The sequence below is a fragment of the Choloepus didactylus genome, chromosome 12 (genome assembly GCF_015220235.1).
Source record: "Choloepus didactylus isolate mChoDid1 chromosome 12, mChoDid1.pri, whole genome shotgun sequence".
NCBI classification, from domain to species: domain Eukaryota; kingdom Metazoa; phylum Chordata; class Mammalia; order Pilosa; family Megalonychidae; genus Choloepus; species Choloepus didactylus.
Window position 1 is genome coordinate 60,296,031 of NC_051318.1, and position 20,261 is coordinate 60,316,291.

Here is a 20,261-nt window from a genome sequence, read left to right on the forward strand (position 1 = left end):
AATATTTGAGTGCTTGCCATGTTCATGGCCGTATGAGAATGAGCATCTATGCCTGGTACCACATCAGGAAAAACTGAGTGCCACTAAGTGTCTAAATATTGTCAAATTCAGCCAACATATATTGAGCCATTATCCTGTGTCAGGCAGTCAGTTTTTTTGTCTCTCCTAAAAATTCAATAATGTAATAGCCTTTCATTTCAACAGCTCTGGCTTGCTCTTGCCTCACTATGTGTTCTTGATCAGGATCATGTAGATCGTCTCTCCTCAGGGAGATGGATGGGAAAGGATGGACAGCAAAAACAAATGGTAAGACTAGAATTTTTTTATAAAAATTTATCTTGGGTTGTTTTATAGTAATGCATTCTGTTTAGACAAGTTTTAACAAAAACTGTGATAAAAATACACAACTAGTGGAGCTCTTGAAAAATTGTGTTATGTTGGCCAAGTTCATCTCACAAGTTTATTTCACTTTGGTTCCCTTTATCATAATTCGTTAGGAACTTTAGAGGCTTTGATTTAATTATTTGAAAGAGCTTTCACCTTCTTCTCCAAGTCATATTTGCATCATATCAAAATTTGTTTTAGCCAGATTCTGTGTCCAGATTTTGTACTGAAAATTAGCCAGTCTCTGGTAGGAAGGAAATAAAGCAGTAGGATAGGCAATGTACTGCAACATTTATTCACATATATACTTAAATACGTTTGATGGGTATCCTTAGGTGTTATATAGGCCCTTTTAGCCTATAAAATGATCAAATTTTTAAAATGAATCATTTATTCATTTAGCATACAGAGGTCAATAACTTTGAATGTTTGTATATAATAGGGAAAAAATCCAAGTAATTAAGTAAAGTGTATATGTTTGTTTTATTAATCATTGAACCTGCATATCATATTAATCATTGAATTTGGGGATTTGAGGGACTTTTATAGTTAAGTATACTTGTCCTAATTCTCTAATTTTCAGATTCTAAATTCTTGATAGACTTCAGAATAACAAAATTTCTTAAGTTACATTCAATTTGCCTACATTTCTTATTAATCTAATGTAATATTTGGAAATATCTTATTTTAGCCTATGTGTGATAACCATGATGATGGTGAAACTGCAGCAATCATTTTATGCAACATATGTGGAAATTTATGTACTGACTGTGACAGGTTCCTTCATCTTCATCGTCGAACCAAAACTCATCAAAGACAGGTGCCACTTTCCGTCCTTATACCCAGAAAAGTAACTGGAACATAAAATACATTTAATACATTTTGAAATAAATGTGAGGGGGTAGCTTGGTGTAGTGGAGGAAAAAGAGTGGACTCTGGAAGCAAAAGACCTGGGTTCAGTTCCTAGCCATCTCACTTACCAACAGATTAAACTGAACAAGTGTTTTACCTTTCTGAGATGTAGTTTCCTCAGTTATAAAAAGGGGACTGTTGTGGCGATTAGAAAGTAGAAGGTTGTGAACTACCTAAGAGTGCTTAGTAAATGAAAGCCATTATTATTGTTATTGAATAATTAAATGTCAGACTTCCTCTTTCAGGATGGTAAACAATTTTTTTTTCCTTTTCTTTAATGAATCAATAGGTCTTCAAAGAAGAAGAAGAAGCAATAAAGGTTGACCTTCATGAAGGTTGTGGTAGAACCAAATTGTTCTGGTTGATGGCGCTGGCAGATTCTAAAACAATGAAGGCAATGGTGGAATTCCGAGAACACACAGGTAAAAGAGGATTAAAGATTAAGCTTTGCCAACTGGTTATATTAAACTAGATGTTAATCCATTTACTGTGAATTATTGTAAGGGATATTCTGATGTCTAATTGTGGCATTGATCACTGTCTATGTTATTGTATTTACTAGACAGACATTGTTGAATGGTGGAAAGAACATTAGACTTAAAGTCAGGAGACTTGCTTTGCCACTATCGAGCAGTGTGACCTTGGGCAATTTATTTAATCTCTCTGAAATTGTGTCCCATCTGTAAACTGAGATAGTTGTCCAGATACACATCTCACTGATAACCTTCAGAAGTATTAGATACTTTCCCTTAAATAAGCATTGATCACTAAAAGTGCTCTGTAGATAAGGTTCACTTCTGTTGATACTTACTTCAAGTTGTTGACTGTAGCCTCACAATAAGAATTGCTACTCTAGATGATCACTAAGATCTCTTCAATCTGTGAGGCTGTGACTTTATGATATTCTCAGGTTTTATAGTGCTTCTCCAGGTTTTCTAAATAGTTCTTTTCCCATTGATAGTGATAAATAAAATAATTAACAAAGATGAATAGACATTCCTTTAAACAAAAATTAATTTAGGTACATTTAATGTACTTTTACCTCCCAAACATACTGTTTTTCAGTTTACTTTTTTCCTAAAGTGAGTGTGATGTGTTATATTCTCTGCTTAAATCTACATTAAATTTTACAAATTCTCAATTTTCAGTCATCTGCATCCTGCCACTTTCTCACTGCTACAAACTTCTGATGTTGGAGTTAGGTGCAAGCCTGAACAAATTTAACTCTAAACATATGAGTGACTTTCCATGTTACATAGCTGATTGCTTTTCTCCTTTGAGGTTTTGATGCAGTATATTGTATTAATAAACGTAATGGTGAACCATCCTTGTTTTCATGATGTAAACTATTCTTTTTTAAAAATATTTTCTGTAAATACTGCTGAATTCAATATATTAATTTTTATTTAGAATTTTTGAATATGTATTTTAAAATGACCTTCATCTGTAATTTTCAGATCTTCCTGTCCTTTTTCCTATTTGTCTGTCCTTGTTTTATGAAGTCTGTTCATTCTTTCTCTAAATATTTCAAACGTATTTTAAATTCCTTTTCAAATTGCTCTCTCTTGTTCCTTGGGTGGGAATTCTTCTATTTTTTCAAGTTTCTTATATTCTGATGATAGGTTTTTCTCCCATACCTTGTAATGTGTTACTGTTACTGTGTTGATGATTTCTCTTTCCTCTGTGTATTTTTATTTAATATTTTATTGTTATATTTTATCTGTATTGTACATTCGGAGTGGGAGGTTTGCCACAAATGCTCAGTCTGCCATCTGGACATCTAGTCTGTTTCTTTTTAATGAAAATCAGTCAGTAAAGAATTTGTTTGGCCTGAGATTGGTCCTCAGTTACTTATCTATCTTAGGGCAGCTTCTGCTATAAAACTATCAGGTAGTTTATGAGTGATGACAGTTGATACACACCTGATTTGTGTGGTTATTTTTTTAAATTATTTATATTAAAATATATAGAAAACATGTCCTTAAAATGGATTTTTCTTTTTCTGCTCGAACTTAGGCAAACCAACCACAAGTAGCTCAGAAGCATGCCGTTTCTGTGGTTCGAGGAGTGGAACAGAGTTATCTGCTGTTGGCAGTGTTTGTTCTGATGCAGATTGCCAGGTGAGTATATGGTAAACGGTCAGGACATCCCAGTAAGGAATAGCATGCATTCCACCATGAGACCTTTACTTCATGTAAGTATTATAGGTCAGCATGACTCCCATTTTGTTTTGTTTTGTTCCACATGGTTATTACATTAAATCAAGTCTGAGGAGATGCTCGTCTTCCTCTTCGTGTCCTGCTTTCTCAATTTCCATACCAGTCTCCCTGAAAGCACTTCCTTAAAAAGTTACATGTGGACTATTCCTCACTTAAGAGGAATCCCCATACTACTTGGGGATCCACCTCACATACCTATATATGTACTTCCTACCTATTCATCTTTCATGCATGTCCTCTTCTGAAGACTCCTTGCCTTAGTTCAGATCCTCATCTTCTATTCATAGAGAAGTTCAGTAGCTTCCTACCTCTTTCTACTTCCAGCCTTTTGTCCACCCAATACATCCTTCACAGCAGAGTTTCTACGAGACTTATATTTCATTTTAAAGGGGGAGGGGGGGCAGTGTTAACTAAATCCCCATTTTAGAATATTAAGTCCTCCTTTTTTTTTTTTTCATTTTTTCTCATGCTTTTCAACCAACACTCCTCCTTCCCCCCTACTCCCATGCCCCCAGTAACCTGTAATCTGCTTTTTATCTCCGTGAATTTACTATTTCTAGTCATCTTTTCTAAGTGCTATACAATATTTGTCCTTATGTGCCTTGCTTATTTCACTGACCATAATGTTTACAAGGTTCTTCCATGTTGCAACATGTCTCATGACTTCATTCTTCCTTGTGTGCAAATAATATTCCAGTGAGTGCATGTACCACATATTGTTGATCCATTCATTTGTTGGTGGACACCTGGGTTGTTTCCACTTTTCGGCTATTGTGAATAATGCTGCTATAAACATTAGTGTACAAGTATCTATTTAAGACCCTGTTTTCACTTTCTTTGGGTGTATACCTGAAAGTGGAGTTGCTGGGTTATATGTTAATTCTGTATTTAACTTTTGAGGAACTATCATATCGCTTTCCACAATGACTGTACTGTTTTACATTCCCACCCACAATGTACTAGTATTCCAATTTCTCCATATCCTCTCCTTTTTTTTTTTTTTCAGTAGCAGCCATCTTTGTGGGTTGAAATGGTATCACACTGTGGTTTTAATTTACATTCCCCAACGGGTACTGATGTTGAGCATCTTTTCATATCCTTATTGGCCATTTGTGTATGTTCTTTGGAGAAATGTCACTCCTATTTTTAAAATAGTATACTTCCTATGTCAAGAGTTAAATACTTTGCCAAAGCTGGAGAACCAATAAGTCTCTAAAGCCCAAACGAGTTTCTTTTTTTGTGTTTCTCAACTGCCACAGTCATATGTATTGTGTTTACTTATCTACTACAAAAAGTTAAAAATCTGTGGATTGTATTTCCTTTATCTCTGAAATACTTTATTCACTTACTTCCCTGCAGTAAGTTTCCAGTAGCTAAGGCTTCTTTAGTCCTGAATATATATGCATGGTATCCAAATATTTTTGGCTCCTCAATTCAGGTAACAAGAATTTGGATAGTGAGCCAGATAGTGAATGATACCTGCATTTTTTTCCTTTAATTCCCAGGAGAGAGGGCTGATTGTGATATTATATGTCAGGAATTTTTTTTGTTTTGTTGCTATGCATAGTAACAAATAGATTGAAATTGTAATTCACTTTTTATCAGCATTTCCTTTATGTGGAGTCAGTTTTTTTTTTTAATTACATTAAAAGAAAAGCAGACCTTTTTAATAATCCTAAACTAATTCAAGGAAAGACTAAAAATAACTTTACTGTGTTGTTAGTTAGCCTTAATATTTATTTCCTGTAGTAAAATGCCTTGTCTTGGCAAATTAATATAATAATCAGGTTGTGTGCCTTTTTTGATAATTTTATACTATCATAATTCATCTTTAATAGGAATATGCTAAGATAGCCTGTAGTAAGACTCATCCTTGTGGCCATCCATGCGGAGGTGTTAAAAACGAAGAGCATTGTTTGCCCTGTCTGCACGGCTGTGATAAAAGTGCCACAACGCTGAAGCAAGATGCTGATGACATGTGCATGATATGTTTCACTGAAGCACTCTCCGCTGCACCAGCCATTCAGGTAGTCTTGGTTTCTAAAGTTATATGTTTTCAGTTCTTGTAATTCCAAGATGATATTCTCAAGGAAATAAAATCTTATTTAAATCAGTAGTTTCATCTTCTTTCCAGGAGATGCAAAATTAAATAATTTTTGCATTTCTCCCTAACCCAGCTTACTTTATATAGATTTCTTTACTATACGAATGGCAACAATTGGGAGAAGCAGATGGCCTAGTTAATAATGATCTCATGATAACAGACAATGCCAAGATTTCATTATACTAAATTTCTTGATTTTTCTCTTACCTACTTTAAGTAGCACCTTGCATTACATAATCTCCTGGTTACTCAAGGATTTCTCTTTATTGCATTTGCTTATATCCTTCTCTTTTTTTTAATTTAAGCTGGACTGTAGTCACGTGTTCCACCTACAGTGCTGTCGACGGGTTTTGGAAAACAGATGGCTTGGTCCAAGGATAACATTTGGATTTATGTCTTGTCCCATTTGCAAGGTATGGAAAGAATCAGAAATTATCTACTTTCTATTTATTTTCATCTTTCAAACTAAACTTGTCAGCATCTCTTGATATCCTGCTCCATTTACTTTTTACCAACAGCCTCCAACAGTATTTTGCCCTGCCATCCATTATTGCCTAAGTATAAGATACGTTTATCCGTTATAATGCATCTCAAAACAGTATTTTTCAATTAAGTCTGGTTAAATTGAATTAAATATAGTGCATCTGAAAATTAATTTAGACATCATCATGCACTAAAAGACATGCATCACTACCTTCAGACCCCCAAGAGTTCAGATCAGATGATATCACAGTGGTTAGATGATACCACAGTAGTTAACTACTGAGAAAAGGAATATCCTATGATGCTTGTAAGTACTAATACCTGCAATTAAAGAGTAAAATATGAGCTTTCAGTGCCATTAGAACAGATTCTTTCAGAGCTCACTTAAAATAAAGAGGAAATTCTTGATATTTTGACACATATCAATAAAGGTATTAAGCAAAGTAGCATATGGTTTGGGCAAGCTAATTATGATTATTACCTTTGTTTAAGAATGTGATTGGCCATGCTTTCCATATTAATTCTTCATTCCTTTTGGTTCTATTTAGTTCCCTCTATTTTCTTGTCTTCAGATTTACAAACTAATGCAAAAGGTATAACATGGAAAGACTCAGCACAATCATTGCTTAGTTAACCTGAAAAATAATCAAGTTGATTGTAGTATTTTGCTCTCCCTTCTTATATGTGCCACAGAGAAAGATCACATTTATGTATCTGTAAATAGATACCTGAAGACAGTATAGAAAATACTATACTGACATTCTATCCTACCCATAAGGAGCCAAAACACATACATGGACACGTACACATGCACACATACATCCACTTTATAGGGCTACTTTAAATGGCATTTTATTTAGAAAATGTTTGATTATTTCCTAGCACAGTGCTTGTCACTTAGGTACACAATAAATGTTTGTTGAATTAATAGATAAATGATTCTGTTAAGGAATTTTCATTTTTTTTTAAATTTCAGAACAAAATAAATCATATAGTATTAAAAGACCTGCTTGATCCAATCAAAGAACTTTATGAGGATGTCAGAAGAAAGGCCTTAATGAGATTGGAATATGAAGGTCTGCATAAGAGTGAAGCTATCACTACTCCTGGCGTGAGGTTTTATAATGACCCAGCTGGTTATGCCATGAATAGATATGCATATTATGTCTGCTACAAATGCAGAAAGGTATGCTGTAACTTATACTAAGTATTTGTAAGAACTAGAACTATTTGTAAGAACTACTATGTGATTAACTTAAATTGTATAATGATATCTAACAATTCTTACATCTTAAGTCTGAAGTTACAAATGAGAGAGCTTGGCATAGCCTTGCAAATTGAACTTTACTTAATTTGTTTTTGTTTTTTTTACCTAACAAACTTTTTCCAAAACATGTAATATTTTTGCACTATCTCACAAAGCTACTTCCTACCAGTAATAACTTCCTGATTACCAATCCCAATTGGTTCTCAAATAAAATTCACTTACTTGACTCTGCTGACCATTCCCTCCTTAAAATTCTTATTTCTGTGACTTTCATGACAATACTGTCTTTTGATGTGCTCTTCCCTCTCTGGTCATTCCATCTATAACTCTTACATTAGGCTCCTTTTTGTTCAACTAACCTTTACATATTTGTTTTCCCAGAGCGCCATTCTTGCCTATAATACCTACTTTCCTTCAGTGACCCCTGTACGTCCATGGCTTACCTACCACGTATACTGTTATGACCTCTGAAAATTTTTGAGATTTAGGTACATATATCCAACTGCCTATCAGGCATTTGTATTTTTTACTCATACTTCAAAGTCCACACGTCCATTATTAAAGCCATCAATCTTGACTCTTCCCAGTCTCTAATATTTATTTACAAAGTCTTTTCAATTTTGTCTCCGAATCTCTCAAGTCCTTTTTTCTTTCCTTGCTAGCTTTAGCAACCTTAATCATTTTTCACGTCGATGATTATTATAGCTTCTAACAGAGATACTGGTGTCAAGTCCTTAACCCCTCTATTCCATCCCTTATACTGCCATTGCTACTAGTAAGGTAATATTTCTAGACCTCAAATTTAATTATGCCAGTCTTCTGCTTATATTCCTTTAACCCTATCTACCTCCCAAGTCTCATCTCCCAGGATGCCACCATTTGTAACTCATGCTACAAATACTAAACTTCTTGCAGTTCCCCAAACTCAGCCATGTTTTCTTACTCACTGACACCCCCATGCCATTGCAAATGCTTTTTCTCAGCTTGGAATCCCCTTCCCTACCCACTACTGTGTATTCTACTTACATTGTCACCCACCCATAGGCATACCCACCTGCATAGCCAAATCTTTCTTATCGTGCTTCAGGATTCAGCTCAGGTTTCACCTCCTCTGTAATACAACCACCACCACACACACCAGATAATTTTGATATCTTCCATCATAACACTCATTATTCAGCATTATGATTACTATTTGCTTTCTATCTGTCCCACTTAGTAATAAATTCCATGAGGACAAAGACTGTGGTTTTTTTCATTTATCTCCAGAACTAATCACTTATTTAAGTTAATGTTTATTGAATTAGAGAATGAATAAATGTGTGAGTGAATAGAATAAATGAAAGATGCATAATCTCCCAGTGTAACAAAGTGAAAATACAGATGATGGCCAGAAGGCTGAATAGATACAGATGATAGCCAAAAAGACCAGTCGTGTTCATTTGTTAAACTTGTATTGATACAAATAATAAACTCTATTTCTGTATGTTTAATGTGCTAAACATCACAAATAAATATTGTGCTACTATAGGGATCACACTCAAATGTGTAGGAAGGTAGGCAGGGAATATAGAAAAAGTGAAATAGCTGAAATAAGCAATATGTACCAGGACTAATGAAACATTTCTGGGACCAGTTAAGCTGGTGAACAACCATTTGATGAACCTGCATCTGTGTCAATGGACCATTGTTTTGACCTGTTTTGCTGGTTCAAGTAATAGATTTATATTGACTCATCTTGCTTATTCCACCTTATGACTATCTTTCATTTTAAGATGGCCGTCCACCAATTATGGACATAGCTTTTTGACTATGGGACATGATGTACATACAAACTGTCCCAATTATATTGGCCTTATTTATTTTGTGCCCAGAGCAAATCTATCGTGATAATTTCATTTATTCTATTTTCTGTAATGGATACTATTGAGTTCCTGCGTATAGTATAACTTACAAATGTGAGCAGGATTCTGAGTAGAATTACCAAATTTGGCTTTTTTTAAAAAAAAAATTCATATGGTCAGTAGATGCTTAAATATAGCTTTTTTTTTTCTTTTCCATTAGCTTCTAGATTATAATTCCGTACTAATAATTTATTTTAGGCATGATTTTCTCCACAATATTATAGTTTAGGAATTTCTAAGCATTATGTTTAAGAGCAGCAGAAGGGAATATGCTATTTAATATTTCATAATGAGAAAAATTAGTCAAACTTTGTCCTTGAAAAGCGTAGTTTCTCTTCACTATCTACTATCCTGTTCTGGTATTTATTTGGAATATTATACACTCTTTTGTTATTTTTGCTTTGATAGTATAATGTTTGGACTTGCTATTGTAGGCATGAATTATTCCAGAATTGAATAGCTTCGTGTCTTACCCTGATACTCTACAGGAAGCAACATGGACATGCGCTTGGCTTTGCAGGGGAGTGTCTTATGAATAGGACTCTAATAGATCTCCCATGACAGCGTTTTCTTTGTTCCTGCTGTAATCTTGATGTTTTCTCTCCATAGGCGTATTTTGGTGGCGAAGCACGCTGCGATGCTGAGGCTGGGCAAGGGGATGATTATGATCCCAGAGAACTCATTTGTGGTGCCTGTTCAGATGTGTCTAGGGCTCAGGTGGGCAGAACATTTTATTAGAAAGGACAATTTAGAAACATTAAAGATTTTTTTGTCCTTAATAGATAATAACCAATATGGTGGGAAGGGTAAACCAGGTTTTTTCCCCTAGTATTTTCTTATATTTGTGCAACAGTGTATAATTTTCCAAACTATTTCATATATATTGTTTCTTTCAGATGAATATTTCTGTATTCGCCCATTTTATAATTGTTTCTTCCGTAAAGTGTCACCAAATTTCAATAAGTAATGAATTTATTTATTCCCTTTTCTTAACCCTGCATTCAAACTTTCATGTTTTCCCCTCTCCAGTGAAATCTTCAGAATACATCTGTGTGATTCAGAGATAAACAAAATATTATTTCCATTTGACAGATCAGGATACAGTCTCAAAGAAATTAAGTGCCATACTTAAATCATAGGTTATGATTGAGCTGGGATTAGAATTTCAGGCTTTGTAATGACTTGGGAAAAACCACATTTTTACTCTTTTTTTTTTTTTTAATGTATATTAAATTATTGCAGCCAGTTTTGGGAGCTGAGTAGTCGCTCAGAATATGAATTGTAAGCTATGTATATGACTAAGTAAAATTGAAATAGTATCACTCTTAATTTTGTGTCTATTTTCTTTTGCTATAGATGTGTCCCAAACATGGCACTGACTTTTTGGAATATAAATGTCGCTACTGCTGCTCAGTGGCTGTCTTTTTCTGTTTTGGAACAACACATTTTTGTAATGCTTGTCATGATGATTTTCAAAGAATGACTAGCATTCCTAAGGAAGAACTACCACGCTGTCCTGCAGGTATGCTTTTACTATTTTTAAAATTACGATTAGGATATATATGATATCTAGTATTTGTTTATTATTAGAATTCTCTTTCAAGTGACAGAAACCTAAAGAATCAAAGGGAATTCATTGACTCTTTGTCCTAGTTTGCTAATGCTGCGGAATGCAAAACACCAGAGATGGATTGGCTTTTATAAAAAGGGGGTTTATTTGGCTATACACTTACAGTCTTAAGGCCATAAAGCATCCAAAGTAACACATCAGTAATCGGGTACCTTCACTGGAGGATGGCAAATAGCATCCGGAAAACCTCTGTTAGCTGGGAAGGCACATGGCTGGCGTCTCCTCCAAAGTTCTGGTTTCAAAATGGCTTCTCCCAGGACATTCCTCTCTAGCAAGCTTGCTCCTCTTCAAATAACATCACTCACAGCTGCACTGCGTTCAGTCTCTCTGAATCAGCACGTTTATATGGCTCCCCTGATCAAGGCCCGCCCTGAATGGGCAGGGCCACACCTCCATGGGACTATCCCACCAGAGTCACCACCCACAGCTGGGTGGGGCACATTCCAAGCAAATCTAATCAGCACCAAAAGTCTGTCCCACAAGACTACATCAAAGATAATGGCATTTGGGGGACACAATATATTCAAACTGGCACATTCCACCCCGTGGACCCCAAAATGACATTATCTTTCCAAATACAAAATACATTCATTTCATCACAATATCACAAAAACTTGAATCATTTCAGTAACAAAAGTTAAGTACAAAATCCCATCAAAATCAAATATAGGCATGGTCAGTCCTAAGGCATACTTTTCCTTTAGCTTTGGATCTGTGGACTTAGAACAAGTTATATGCTTCCAATATACAAAGGAGGGACATTCATAGGATAAACATTCCCATTGCCATAAGGAGAAAGAGTAAGAAAAACAGGGTTAACAGGACCAAAACAGTTCCTAAAACCTGCAGGACAAACTCCATTAGATTTCAAAGTCTGAGAGTCATTAACAGAATAACGTTGCGTCCTTGGGGCTTGAGAGAGCTGGAGCCTAACCCTTCCCAAGGGCCTTTTCGGCAGCCCTTTCCTCTCCAAACGCTTAGGTGAGTGCTCCAACATACCCACACATTGGGGAGACCACCTTCTCGGCCCCACCCTCCGCAAACCTCGGGGCAGCTCCTGGATTCCCTTCCATCTCCGGGGCACACGCTCAACCCCTTCAGAACAGTGGGGTGGCAGCCAGGCTCTCCCCAATTCCCTGGGAATGTGCTCCACCCTCTTTGGGACCTGAGGTGGCAAAACTCTTCCAGAGCATCAAGGTGGAAGGCCCACCCTCGACCTCCAGGGCAAACTCACCCTTTCCATGCATGTGGGCTGCTCCACTCTCCCAGCCCGAGACCTCTTGACTCCAGACCTCAACCTCCATGGCTCTGTCTTTGAAGAAACTTTTCCTTTAATTTTTTCCTTGTCTGTCTCCTCCAGTCCAGACCGGCAATGGCTCTGCCTATAAAGATCTCGCAAAACTTCTGTTGGCTTTGCATGAAGCACAAAGGGATCAAAGCCATTAGACAATAGGACTTTCCACAAATCCTTTCTGGATAATTCCATCTCCAATCTTGGCTTGTACTGAAATGGCGGCTGGGTTCCGTGTTTGGTTACATCCTCATGTTGGGCTATAGCTTCAGGGATTCCACCCCCTGGAAGCTCGTAATTTTCCAAGCCATCAGCTTCTGGTTTCTTTGAACCCAAGAGTTCAGTTGTAAGCTTATCTATCTCTGCTTGCATTTTACTATAAGCTGCAAGGAGAAGCCAGGGTATCTCCTCCACATGTAGTCTGGAGATCTCCTCAGCTAAGTATTCCAGGTTGTTGCTTTCAAATTCTTCCTTCCATCTAACACCAGGACTCAATTTTGCCAAATTCTGTGCCACTTTAAAACAAGGATCGCCTTTCTTCCAGTTCACAACAACACATTCATCGTTTCTGTTCAAGACCTCATCAGAAGTATCTTTAGAGTCCATATTTCCACAAACAGTCTCTTTAAAGCAGTTTTGGCCTTTTCTATCAAGCTCCTCACAGTTCTTCCAGAATCTTCCCCTTATCCATTTAAAAAGCCATTCCAACATGTTTGGCATTTGCAAACTCAGCAGCAAAAGCACCCCACTCCTGGTACCAAAATCTGTCCTAGTTTGCTAATGCTGCAGAATGCAAAACACCAGAGATGGATTGGCTTTTATAAAAAGGGGATTTATTTGGCTATACAGTTACAGTCTTAAGGCCATAAAGTGTCCAAGGTAACACATCAGTAATCAGGTACCTTCACTAGAGGATGGCAAATGGCGTCCGGAAAACCTCTGTTATCTGGGAAGGCACGTGTCTGGCATCTGCTCCAAAGTTCTGGTTTCAAAATGGCTTTCTCCCAGGACATTCCTCTCTAGCAAGCTTGCTCTTCTTCAAAACATCACTCACAGCTGCACTCCGTTCAGTCTCTTTGAGTCAGCATGTTTTATATGGCTCCACTGATCAAGGCCCACCCTGAGTGGGCAGGGCCACGCTTCCATGAGACTATCCCACCAGAGTCACCACCCACAGCTGGGTGGGGCACATTCCAAGCAAATCTAATCAGCACCAAAAGTCTGTCCCACAAGACTACATCAAAGATAATGGCATTTGGGGGACACAATACATTCAAACCGGCCCACTCTTGTAAGCCTTTGACTTTTCTGAGTAAAGTAGAAGGAAGGCTCAATCATTATCGTGAGTGAAAGATAAGGAAGTATAATGAGAAAGAAGTCAACCAAGGATTAGTAAAAGGGTTGCTGTTCAGCGCTAAAGGCCCACATGAAGTTTAATATCGTAAATTAATATTAGAACCATTTAGAAGGATTTTGTGATTTTTTTTTTAAGAAACCTGGGAACCAATGCCATAAAGTGATTTGATCTAGAATGACGGGAAATCAGCGGGGTAGGGCACATTGAAAGGTGAAGTGAATTAAAGATGCCTCTGAGAATACAGGAGAAATGATTGTCTCTGGAGGTCAGGTGGAGAAAAAAGGAATATGAAGCCAAAAGGAGACTGAAACAATTGGGAGATGTCAGGGGGCTTTACTCACTGTGAGTTGGAACACCAGGCTTAACGGGAGCGAGGGCAGTGGAACGAGAAGTAAACACAGCCATAGAAGAGAATTGTACATGAGGTAAATCTGAAATTAGTGAAAATACACACAAAGTAAAAACAACACAATGCATAGTGTTGTTAAAGCTGTGAAATAGATTCATATGTTGCTTATGAGAGTGCTGATGGTATAACCCTATGGAAAGAAGTTGGGCAGTGCCTGCCACATTTACAGATGCCTCTACCTGCAGCAGCCTCCCTTCTGAGGTACACCTACACATGTGAGGAAAAGAAAAAGAACAAATGCACAACAGTATTCATTGTAGCATTGCTTATAATAATAAAAGATTGCAAAAACGGTGTCCATTAAGGAGGTGGTTAAATGCTAAGTTATATATACTATTGGGAGAAAAAATGGAGAATGAGGTTGGAGTTTTTATGTATTGATGTGGGAAGATCTCTAGGAGGTGGTGTTAAATTAAAAGGTATATATTATGCTGCCTTTTATAAGAAAGGGAGGGAAATGAAAATATATACTCATATTTGTATCTATTGCATTAAAAACACTGGAAAGATACAGAAGAAACTAAAAATATTGATTACTAGAGAAATAGGGGTAATGAGGGAGAGTGACTTCTTACTGTATGCCATATTTTATTTTGATTTTTAAACCATGTGAAATATATTACCTATTCAGAAATACAGATAAGTAGTTTTACCCTCCATTCCCCCCACACCACCCCCATTTTATTTTTGAAGTTGAAGTAACAGTCTTTGCAATAAGGAAGATGTAAGGCTAAGGTATTTAGGATAATGGCCAGAATAGAGATGTGAGTCATGATTGGGTGGAGGAGATGATGAGCTGGAGATCTCCAGATGAAAGTGGTAAGGAAAAGGCAACATCCTAGATGATTTGAGCTTCAAGAGAAGAGGGATTATTGACTTAAAGTTGTTGATCTCCATAGTCTGGAAATAAGGGAATGAGAAGGATGTCAATCATGCTTCCAGGTCTTAAGACACAAAAGAGCTTGGGAAGTGACAACCTCTAGTTGTAAAAGTTTGGAGACAGACAGTATCTTTAGGGTAAGATCTAAATTTTACTTAATGAAAACATGTTTCTTCTATGTAAAAGAAAAAAAAAGAAAAGTTGAAAATAAAAATAATAAGGATGTTAGCTAGCAGTGAAACAAGTGTTTCAGAACACAATGGAAGGCTTAAGAGTGACAGCTGGGAGAGGGAAGATGGGTCAAGCAAAGGCAAATCATGTACATTCTCATGATCAGCCAGGTCAGCTGACTAAAGGAGTTTGGCCTTTTAAAAAAAAATGCGAATTATAGGGAGAACGCAGGAAAAGAATTAGCAGTTGGCTGAAGGAAGGAACTGACATTGTTCCTGGGCATTTTCATAATGTATTTTCTCATTTAATTTTTACAACAACCCAAGGTGATGGTTTTATCCTTATATTCACAAATAGAAAATTGAGGCCCAAAGAGATTAAGTAACTGACCCAAGAGTTTGCACTCAGATTGAGGTATGCTCTCCCAGCCTCATGCATTCCTCTAACTCACCCATTCATTTAGAGAACTGGAGTCAAGGAGAGACCCCCAGAGTGAAATGAGTAGAGAAGATGGCCATGCAGTTTACTTAGGACAGAAGGATCAATTTTCTAATCACTGCCAATCCCATTGACTCTAATCTTTAATAGATGATGAGGACAAGAGTCCAGATTAAGGAGTTACAGTAGATAATCCATCCCTGGTCTGTCCGTTTCTTTCTAAAGCATTTGTGGATGACCTTCTCGGTGCCAGGATACTTAATCTTAACAGCACCCTCTACATTAGATATCTAGGAGTCAAAAAATTGTTACTTGTACCTCAGTTTGCCCATCTGCAAAAAAGGGTGTAATAGTTCCTGCCTCCTATGACTATTAGAGGATTGAGTTGGTACATTAGACCAGTGTATTCATTATTTGCAAGTATTTTGTTTTGTTTTGTTTTTATGTACCATTATTTTTTATCATCATGTTAAAGTATGAGCTCCTTGAAGATAGGGGCCATGTGCTATTCATCTTCATATCCCCAGCACCTAACATAATGCTGTTCACACTTGAAGCACTCAGTAAATATTAACTGAATAAAAAGCCCCTTATTTTTTTCCTGAAAAAAACCCCAAGGGTCATATGCCACCAACAGTGTTGTGTGCATGTCCTGTCATTGAGGGTTTCCCCTCTCCCCCACTCTAGGTGGGTTAGGTAGGAATAGCAATGAAGTGTGATTTGGGGTGAGGGACACTGATCTTCTTTATAATTTATAACAGGAATAAGTAACTTTTTAACAAACCTCTGGTGTACTCCCATCTTGACCCATCCTGGGGTCATGTGCCTGTATTTGCTTCAGGCAGTACTAACTGTTGTTCTTGTAAATCTGTAAACCAGCAATGGACTTCTTGAGATTATGCGCCTTCAGTTTGATACTTACCCTCCTGTCTTGGTCTTACTCTTACATGGAACTTACTTTTTATTCCTCTAGATCAGGCCTCAGTTTGTTGTTATTTTTCAACATTATTAACAGCAGCTAAAATTTATTGAGTATTTTTACTGTGCCAGGCTAAGTGCTTCACAAATACTAGCCTTTATATCCCTCATGATTTCCTTCTCAGTCAGAAAAGTTTTTAAATCTAGATGTAAATTAAATGAGATCTCATTCCCCATTGATTTGAATAAGCTTGTTCCATCCAACATTGTGATAATTTTCCTTTCAAACAAAATCAGACTTTACCTTCATTATATTCAAAACTAGCTGTAGAAAACTGATGCATAGTTCCTATTCATTCTTCTACTGTTAAATAGGAATTCTGCTTTCAAGAAGAAGCCCAGTCTGTAGTCCCCACACACTAAAGCTCCTTGTTTATAAAGGAGCTATAATCCTTTCTAAATGATGTGAAACATAAAACATGATGCACATAAGCATAGCAAGTTTCTTTTAAAAAATAAAAAGTATAGGTTTTATACACCTTATAGGCTTTGTTTATTTATTAATTATCTACAAATTTCTATCTTCCATATTGGCAAGTATTTCTTCCAAATTACATTTTATCTTATTTACTATTCATATTTTTAAGTTGATTAATTTTTATTTTCCCACTAATATCCCATCCTATACTTTTTAAATTAATACCAATAATCAGTCTTCCCATTTTACCAGCATGTGCTTTTTCTTCAATACGGTAGAAGAGTAACGTGGCCTATTTACACTTAAATTTGTTTTTACCTGTAGAAAAACATTTATGAAATTCTCCATGTGTTCTCATCCATAATAATTTTATGCTAGACTAACTCAAGGGATTTTTGTGACCATTTTTGTTCATTGTTCCTTGTTATGACTTATCTAATTCATTCATGAATAGGAAAAGATCTGTAAGTAATAGTGGTTATCTCTAGGCATGATATTGTGGGAAAGGGACATATCACTTTCTCTGTTGAATATGTCTGTTACGTTAAAATTTTTATGATGAACATTTTTACTTTTGTGGCTACAAGAAAAATAATTTTTAAATGTTTATACTAAATTCGTACCTAATTTTATATTTGCATAACCATAGTCATGCTATTGCTTTGAATAACTTATTGGTGATTTATATTTATATGAAGTTTCTATAAGATTTTTTTGTTTGTTTTTAATTATATTCTTTGCCTCCTTCAAAACTTATACAGGTCCCAAAGGCAAACAGCTAGAAGGATCTGAATGTCCACTCCATGTTGTTCATCCACCCACTGGGGAAGAGTTTGCTCTGGGTTGTGGAGTGTGCAGAAATGCTCACACTTTTTAGAACACTCAGATTCTTTTGTCAACAGAGAGAAAAGTTGCCTTCATCCCCCAGAAGGATGTGGTGAAGTTTAAACTTTGCTCAGGATAAGGACGGGACCATTTTTACATCCATGAAAATTAACCATTCACAGTGCAAGAGGGATGCCAAATACCATGTACATAATTCTTGCTGTGGAAAGTTTCCCCATTATTTTGGTTTATTTTCTTTTGAACCAAGACATCAAATTTGTGAGGTGTTTGCATGTGGCCATTACCGTCATTGGCTGTGAAACATGGACATTTATAGATTATTGATATATAAAAGAACCGCCATGCCCATGGACTAAAAATGATGCTGACATTCAAGCAAAAAATAATAATCATTGTTTATTGTATACTGCCTTTTTGTAATCCTGTACAATTGCATCACAGGTGGGGATAAAAAGAGGAGTATTCTGGTCTATTTCCTAGACTGTTATTTAAAAAAAAAATTGTGTTAGGATGTCATATAAATGTACTAAGTATCACACTGTATATAAAAGTATCAACATTTGTCCTGTATAAGAATTACTAAATTACAAATGCGGTTTCATTTAAACTTCTAGGTTAAGTTTGAGCCTGAAATTTTAATGAAGTGCAATACTGAGTGTGCCTCATTATCTTGCAGCTGTAAACATATTGGAATGTACATGTCAATAAAACCACTGTACATTTTTATACAGTGATAAAGTCTACCAATTTTGTAAAATGTTGAGAAACAAAATATAAACATTGTTAAGGGCTAAACATCCCATCCAATTTTTCTTGGAAAGGAATTTACAACCACAGCACAATCATAATTTTCATAACTATTAGAGAAAACAAGAGTAGTAATGAAGTACAATGTTGGAATCTTAATTAAATACTGAGTAGAATATGATGAATTTAAATGTTCATAAATAGACATATGCTAAAGACAGAGAAAATCATTTAGGAAATTGACTAAACTCCATCTTATTAACAAGCAGCTTTTTGAAATTTTATAAAATTATCAATAGAATCGCTAGTATTTTCTGTATCTACTATAGGTAGATTTTTTTTTTTTTCAGTTCATAAAATTAATAAACTGGGATTTATGATTTGTAAATCAGATTATATTTGTTTCATGAGGCTGACAAGTTTTGATCAGTTTTATTATAAATTCCCACTATTGGAAATATATAAATTAATTTATCCACATCTATTATTTTAATAAGATTTGTTAAGCACTTGTGAGAAATTTAAGACAGTTTTTTCCTTGAAGGGACTTGAATACAAAGAAAAGATCAAATCTGAGCTCGGATAACTATTTTACAGAATGTTCTAAGTTACATAAAAAATGTCCAAGTCAAATGTTTCAGGAACGTATAAAAGATCATTATTACTGGTTTTGTGTTCAGTAACTTTTTGCTAAGAGGGCATTTGCACTAACTCTTGAAGAATAAGTAGCGTTTCAAGGAGCAAAGATTCCTATGTAGAAGGTGCGTAAGGAAAAAAAGTAGGTAAGTAGAAAATTCTAAACTATGATCAAAGAACAGTGAGTAGTCTAATTTTTCTGGTGTTGGGGACCTTGCTGCAAAAGAAATCTGAAGTTCAGAAAACCCTGACCTCTTCAGGATGCAAGTTGTGGATCTGTAATCATGTGGGGCCAGTGAGCAAAGAAGGTCTTTGAGCCAGCGTAGAAGATCCCCCTGCACCTGAATCGGACACATTGAGTCATCCCTGAAAAGTAATGATAAAACCTCTTACCCTCTCTCTAGAGAAGGAGATTATGCAAACATCATGTGTAATTTATGATAGTGCCTCAGAGTTGCAAGTGATTTTAAATGTCCGGGGTGTTCAGAAGCAGGAAGAGTAATTTGGTCTCAAGCCAAGCTGAAAGGGTTGCAGGCAGGACTAGTTCAATCTCAATTTCCAAAACACCTTGGATTAAGATTTCTTGAAGAAATCCTGACATCTTAAACAGAAAAGGCTCCTGAAGACATTCACATTTTTACATCCCTTTACATTTTTCCTTCTAAAAAGGCCTCTTGGGCTATTCTGTCCTATGTTCAGAAGAGCTTCCAGAACCTTCAGAGCAGCATATCCTTTTTCTCTAGATTGTTTCATTTTGTCATGAGGACCTTGGGCTACAAGCATCAGGTAAGGATAACCCTGCTCCTCAGATAACCCCTTACCCCCAGCTTCTGTCTCTCAGTACCTGCTTTAAGAAACGTCTCTCCCCCCCCTCATCTGTCACAGTGACCAAGTTACATGGTCAAGCGTGTGGGAGAAGACAGGCCACAGGCTCACAATTGGCTTAAAATGTTTCCAGAAAACACAAAGTTGTGCAAAGATAGAAGCTGTTTCCAGGTGTGCCCCAAAAGAAAGCTAGACGGGAGAGTGGGGTGAGGCCATTAGAAACATATTTGATTAAAACTAACAAGCCACAGGAATGAAACTAACACTGAGAGTGCCACACAGATAAGAAATTTTATGGACACTATAAAACTGTAAAGAATACCATCTTATATCCATTAACTTTGCTGGCAAATTGATCAGCT

At 36.2% G+C, this 20,261-nt stretch overlaps 1 protein-coding gene across 3 annotated transcripts in view; it reads left to right on the forward strand.

Moving 5' to 3' along the window:
• MYCBP2 (MYC binding protein 2) overlaps positions 1 to 18,425 on the forward strand; it is a 377,400-nt gene extending 358,975 nt beyond the window's left edge. For all 3 annotated transcript variants that reach the window (XM_037800441.1, XM_037800440.1, XM_037800439.1), the window contains 10 exons: positions 205 to 306; positions 1,076 to 1,204; positions 1,586 to 1,718; positions 3,313 to 3,416; positions 5,354 to 5,542; positions 5,925 to 6,032; positions 7,079 to 7,288; positions 9,883 to 9,990; positions 10,630 to 10,795; positions 17,607 to 18,425. In XM_037800441.1, the coding sequence (XP_037656369.1) occupies positions 205 to 306; positions 1,076 to 1,204; positions 1,586 to 1,718; positions 3,313 to 3,416; positions 5,354 to 5,542; positions 5,925 to 6,032; positions 7,079 to 7,288; positions 9,883 to 9,990; positions 10,630 to 10,795; positions 17,607 to 17,722 (1,365 nt within the window). In that variant the 3' untranslated portion in view covers positions 17,723 to 18,425. The remainder of the gene's footprint in view (positions 1 to 204; positions 307 to 1,075; positions 1,205 to 1,585; positions 1,719 to 3,312; positions 3,417 to 5,353; positions 5,543 to 5,924; positions 6,033 to 7,078; positions 7,289 to 9,882; positions 9,991 to 10,629; positions 10,796 to 17,606) is intronic.
• The last annotated feature ends 1,836 nt before the right edge of the window (positions 18,426 to 20,261 follow it).